A 6,466-nucleotide genomic window follows, 5' to 3' on the forward strand; every position below is an offset into this window, starting at 1 on the left:
CCGAAAAATTGTTATAAGATATAAAGAATATTATATATAAATTGTTATAAGATATAAAGAATATTATATTTTATTATTGTTCTAAGTTCCATTTTTTTTAATATTAAACAAAAAAAATTAATATTAAACAAAAATACGAAAAAAAAAGATTGCTATGAGTCAAAAATATTATAATTAAAATAATAATTAATATTTATCTCAAGTTTCAAACCAATATTTTTTAATAGATAAGATCCTAATGATGTTGAAAAATAAAATTTAAATTTTAATAAAATATATGCATATTTATACTTATATTTAATAATTATAATTATATTATAATTATTATTTAATAATATTAATCGTATTATTATTTAATAATACGAAAATCTTGATATTGAAAACTTGATCATATCTACATCTTTATTATCATTAAATTAAGTAAAGAAAATGTATAGAATATCATTCACTCTCTATCGGAATATATTATCTATTATATATTTTATTATCTATATAATTTTTTAAAATATCTATTTTGCACAAATATAATTACTTTTTTTCTATAGTAAAATATATTCTTTATATACTATTATATTCTTTTATCATAAATGTTTAAATAGATTTGTATATTATATTTATCAACTAATGAATGATAAGAATTAATAGAATATAACAACTCAATCTGATATTTCATTTCAGAAGTATTTATAATTTTATGAGCAATAATAAGAGTACAGTATATCACTAGAATTCTATACTTTATATCTAACAGTGACAGTGTATCGTAAATATTTTTTTTTTCTTTTTATGAAAATTCAATATTCAAAAGAAATTATTTAATTTATAATTTTTTTTAACTACTCATGTACTTATATTATTTTATATTTTATTTTACATGAATTATGAACATTTATATAAAATAATATTTTTGTGGAAAATACTTAAACAAATGAGACTTTCATTTTTTATAACGTGTTTTTAACTTGAGGTATATATACAGAGTATATAAAAAATTGTGATGGAAATCAAATAGAGTTCATTGTGTAAAAATAAATAAAAACGAAAATAATTTACATACTGAAATTAAATATTTTCCATAATTTCATAATTCAGTCAAGAAACAGTATTTTATAATTCATTATAGTATATAATTCATATTTCACATTTTTTAATTTGTATATAATTGCAATAATAATTGCAATAATAACTATCATAAATTTTTCTATATGTTTTACAGTTTATAAAACATTTTTATAAAACGATTTTCGTCAGCAAGAATTTAAAAATCTATAGAAAATGGCTGTCTTTGAAATTCTTTGTGGATTTATTATATTTATTTTCGCCTTTTATTATTATCTATTGAAACCTCAAGAATATTGGAAAAATCATGGGGTACCTGGACCCAAGCCAATACCAATTTTTGGCAATTTTTTCCGTTTAACATTCGCAACTATGTCGATAGGTGATTTGATGACAAAATTTTATAAAGAATATAAACATGAGCCTGTGTTTGGATTATATATTCGAAACGTGCGTGTTCTGGCTATAAATGATCCTGATTTAATCAAAACTGTTCTCATAAAGGATTTCTCAAAATTCGCCCATCGTGGACTTGCTCTGAATGAGGTGGTAAGTGTTTAATGATTTTTAATATTTGCTAAAACTTTGTATTTATTTTTCTATTTATTTTGTAAATTACATAATTGTTCAAAAATACTGAAAAAAATAAATATTTATTTTTGAATTTTTGAATACAAGAAAAAAATTTTAATAAAGAAAGTTAGCGAAAGATAATAAAAGTTCACAGAACAAAATACATTTGATCAAATAAATTTTATATGAAATCAGTATTTAATATTCTTATAAAGAAAAAAATTTATTATATTATAATATAATATAAACTCATTGTATTCTATAATAATACTATATAATGATATTATCTTTATAAATTCCAGATAATATAAATTCCAGATAGATAAATTTTTTAATTTCATGCATTTTTCATATTATCTCCAATCAATCTCTAAAATCTAATCAATTTAATTTTTAATTTAATAAAATCTATCACATAAACTTAAGTAAACGCAATAATTAATGATTAAATATAGAAGTAAACTGATAATCAATAAATGACAATACGTATAGAAGAATATATCGAACAAAAAATTTTATCACATAATATTATCATATTATTCATATTGAAAATTTATAATACTTATTATAATAAATTTATAATAAGCTCGTGTAAGAAAAAAAAAAAAACTTTAACAAAGGATATATTCTAAAACTATATATATTCTAAAACTATATATATATATTCTAAAACATATATCATGTGCTAGAATTTAAGAAAAGCAATTATTTTTTTTACAAATATTTTTTTATTATAGACGGAACCACTTTCTCAGCACTTGTTCGTTTTGGAACCAACAAGATGGCGGCCATTAAGAACGAAATTGTCCCCAATATTTACATCGGGCAAACTGAAGGACATGTTTTCCCTGATTATCGAGTGTTCTAATACCCTCGAGAATTATATTGAACACTTGATATCGAAAAACAATCGTGTCGAAATACGAGACTTGGCTGCCAAATTCACCACTGACGTAATTGGCAGTTGCGGGTTTGGAGTCGATATGAACGCTATGTCAGACGTTCAATGTAAATTTCGCGATATAGGAAGAGAATTTTTCGGTCCAAACTTTAAACAGATATTGAAGATCAGGCTTAGAGAAAATTTACCAAGATTTTACACGTTTTTGGGTTACATATTGCCACGAGATGAAACTACTACTTTTTTCACGAATGTTGTTTTGGATATGATAAAATATAGGAGGAAAAACAATATCTATAGGCCGGACTTTATCAATACTCTTATGAATATTCAGAATCATCCTGAGAAATTGGATATAGGTATGTGTTCGATAATATACAATTAAATTGAACTAATAGTAATTGATTTAACTTTTATGAGAATGAATTTCTTTTTAAAGAAATTTCTTCAACATAAAGATAATTGATAAAAAGATTAATTGATAAAATATAATAAAATATATATGATACACATTTCTTAATTTTATTGCAATATGATTGCAAAATTAATTGCAATAAAAATTTATTTTTTAAAAATTTATTTTTAAAAAAATAAAATTTATTTTTTTATAATTAAAATGTCAAGAAGTGCTTGATTTAATCAATGATGAAATAAAACGTCAAAAAGTGATTCATTTAATTCAATGATTGATCAAATTGCTCATCAAACAATAATATTGATTGATTGCAGATATATTATAGAACATGATAAATGTGATATAGATATCAAGTGATTGAGAAATGGAAATTTTAATTGTTGTCATGAATTTTTTTCAATCATAATTTAAAATAAAATACTCCAACATTTTTTTCGGTGAAATTAAAATATAATTTAATCAAATTCTTATTCATGTTTTTTAGAATTAACGGAACCTTTGCTAGTTGCACAAGCATTCCTTTTCTTCGTGGCTGGCTTCGAAACCTCATCGTTAACTATAGCTACTGCCCTTTACGAATTAGCACAAAATCAAGATATTCAAGATAAATTAAGAGATGAGATTACAGAACATCACAAATTGAACAATGGAGAATGGCAATACGAAAATATTAAAAACATGCCTTATTTAGATGCTGTGTTCAAAGGTATATTTTATTATTACTTACATTTAGATAAAAATTTTATAAATTTAAAACGATTGAAATGTGCAACATCTAAATCTAAATCTAAAAATCTTTTGATAAAATAAAAATAAGAGAATCTAGAACGTGATAAAAAAATGCTCTGGTTTTAAATTACTTTTCATATAAACGTCGACAATAAATTTAAAATAGAATAAAAAAAAATAATAAATATTCAAAATTTTAATTAAATTTTAATTAAAACTATAAATTTTCTATCTAATTATATTTCTAATTTTAGAGACTTTAAGAAAATACGTACCTTTAACAGTTTTAATGAGACAAAGTTTGGAAGACTATACTTTTGAAAGCATAAAGTTAACTATTCCAAAGAATACGAGAATCTTTATTCCTATATATGCTATACATCGTGATCCTGATATCTATCCAAATCCCGAAGTGTTTGATATTAATCGATTTAGCAAGGAAGCAGAAGCGACAAGACATCCTATGCATTATTTACCTTTTGGCGATGGTCCAAGAAATTGCATTGGTATGTAAGAAAAAAATCTACAATTAAAATCTAAAATCTAAAAACAATTGACATGAATTGTAATATATTCGATCAATTTAACTTTTATTAAATTAATATATGATAAATGTTATTCAAAGATGTATTCAATAGAAAATTTTAATATTTAAAAGCATATTTAGAAAATTTTAGAAAAATTTTTAAATATATATTTTTCAAAAATCAATAATAAGTATGATTTAAAGACATTTGTTTCATGTTTTTATAGGTGCGCGTTTTGCAATTTTCCAAACCAAAATTGGATTGATAAAAATTCTTCGTAATTACAAAGTTGATGTTTGCAACGAAACGCAGATTCCATTCATAAACGAACCACGCACGTTTACTCTAGCTCCCAAACATGACCTTATTTTAAAAATTACGAAAATAGAAAACTAGTAAAATATGTATTTTTCTAGAAACTATTTAAACTATTTAAACTAAATATATTATACGTATAGATAAATCTTTGACATAAATATTATTATATTATTCTATTTTTATTTTTTTGAAGAAATATTCTTAAAAATTAGAGATTTCGAAATGTAGATTTATTTTAAGATTTAGTAATTACTTATTCACATATAATTATCATAGTATCAAATATTTTTATCTATGAACTGTTTCTTAAAGTGTAAATATTAATTTAAAAATAAATTTAATTCGATTTAGAGAAAGAATAAGTCAAAAATATTTTCGAAATAACGTAAAATTGATTAAAAATTAATAAAACCATGATTAACAATTTGAAAATTGTATTTTTTTTTTGTTTATATCCTTTTTATTCTTTGCTTTTTTATTTATCTATGTATAATTTGCTATAAATAAAAAAATGTATAAATTTATTTCAAAAATATTTATTTCTAAATTCTATAAATATCTATACTTAAAAATTATCTATTGTTAATTATAATTATTTGCAATAAATAATGAAATTGTCTGAATATTGCCAAAGTGTTAACTTTTATTAGAACTTTGAATGTTATAAGATATTTATATTTATATATAAACATTTATATTTAATATTTATAAAAAGAAAATGTTCTCTAAGATGAATATACGAAGTGAAATCATAAAGATGTATAAATAAACTCTTTGAGATAAATAAATATAAATTTTAAATAAAACTTTAAAAAAATGTAGAAATCCTTTTTTTTACTTAAATAATATTATCACTATACGGAATGCTATATTATACTATATATACTATATGTACAAATTGATTCATATAATTTTTATTGTCAAAATATGTTTAAGAAGATATATAAAAATATATTTTTTACATATATTACTTTTTTTAATATTTTGATTTCAATAGTTAAAAACTTTATTAATTATTAAGGAGAAAAAGAAATTTTATATTATATAAAAAAATAAAAATCTAATTTAATAAAAATATAGTGTATTATATCATTTACAATTTTTTTCATGTCTATAGATAGATGGTAAAGTAATCTTGCATTTTATAATGTATTTTAATTTACTTTAAAAACATTAGACTGCATTTTTTAATGACTTTTCAGAATTTTTACATATAATCAAAATTTTACATACAATCATAAAAATTCTTCACATTCTTCATCATTAAAAAATTCATTTAATTTAATTTGAATGTGAATTTATATATAGAACATAATAAATTATGCACATAATAATTTTTTTTGCAAAGGAAAATTTTTTTTGCAAAGGAAAATTTTTTTGAGTGCATTAATTATAATAAATATAATAAATTAATTTTTATTATTTTTAAATGCATTTTCAGAAATCAATAGAATTTTATATCAATCATTGAATAGAATACAATAGAATACAAAATCATTGTATTTTATGTAAATAAAATAGTAATCTCATAGTTAATTTTAATTACATTCTTTGAATTGTTTGAATTTACTTAGAATGTATATAAACTTTTGTAATTGATTGTATGTATGTACATGTATATAGACAACTGATTATTTATTCTATGTGAGTGTTAATAACTAAGCCTTTATATTCTTCATTTATTGAAGCAAGATTCAGTCGTGCAATAAGATTGCATAGAAATATAAAGAGATATCAAGAGATATCATATAAATAAAGATTAATATTATTATTTTTAAAAAAAAGGTAAAATTCGTTAATAATTCAATTATCGCGTAAAAAAAGCTCATTTTACAGTATAATGTATGAAAATTGTGTTGAATGTTTATTCTTAAAAATTAATAAATTAAAAAAATCATATTATATATTATATAATAAGTGAATATCGATATAACAAAAAAAAAA

The 6,466-nt window shown here is 20.5% G+C and overlaps 1 protein-coding gene across 2 annotated transcripts in view; it reads left to right on the forward strand.

The window, feature by feature from the left end:
* Positions 1–700: 700 nt before the first annotated feature.
* Positions 701–6,466, forward strand: part of LOC102681730 (probable cytochrome P450 6a14) — an 8,847-nt gene continuing 3,081 nt past the window's right edge. Inside the window, exons 1-6 of one of the 2 annotated variants that reach the window (XM_031509757.1) lie at positions 709–762; positions 1,214–1,608; positions 2,370–2,892; positions 3,433–3,654; positions 3,932–4,183; positions 4,431–4,693. In XM_031509757.1, coding sequence (XP_031365617.1) covers positions 1,276–1,608; positions 2,370–2,892; positions 3,433–3,654; positions 3,932–4,183; positions 4,431–4,600 — 1,500 coding nt within the window. In that variant the 5' untranslated portion in view covers positions 709–762; positions 1,214–1,275 and the 3' untranslated portion in view covers positions 4,601–4,693. Of the gene's footprint in view, positions 763–1,213; positions 1,609–2,369; positions 2,893–3,432; positions 3,655–3,931; positions 4,184–4,430; positions 4,694–6,466 lie in introns of those variants that run through there. The other variant, XM_031509758.1, reaches the window with a different exon arrangement.

The sequence above is a fragment of the Apis dorsata genome, unplaced genomic scaffold (genome assembly GCF_000469605.1).
Source record: "Apis dorsata unplaced genomic scaffold, Apis dorsata 1.3 scaffold_172, whole genome shotgun sequence".
NCBI classification, from domain to species: Eukaryota; Metazoa; Arthropoda; class Insecta; order Hymenoptera; family Apidae; genus Apis; species Apis dorsata.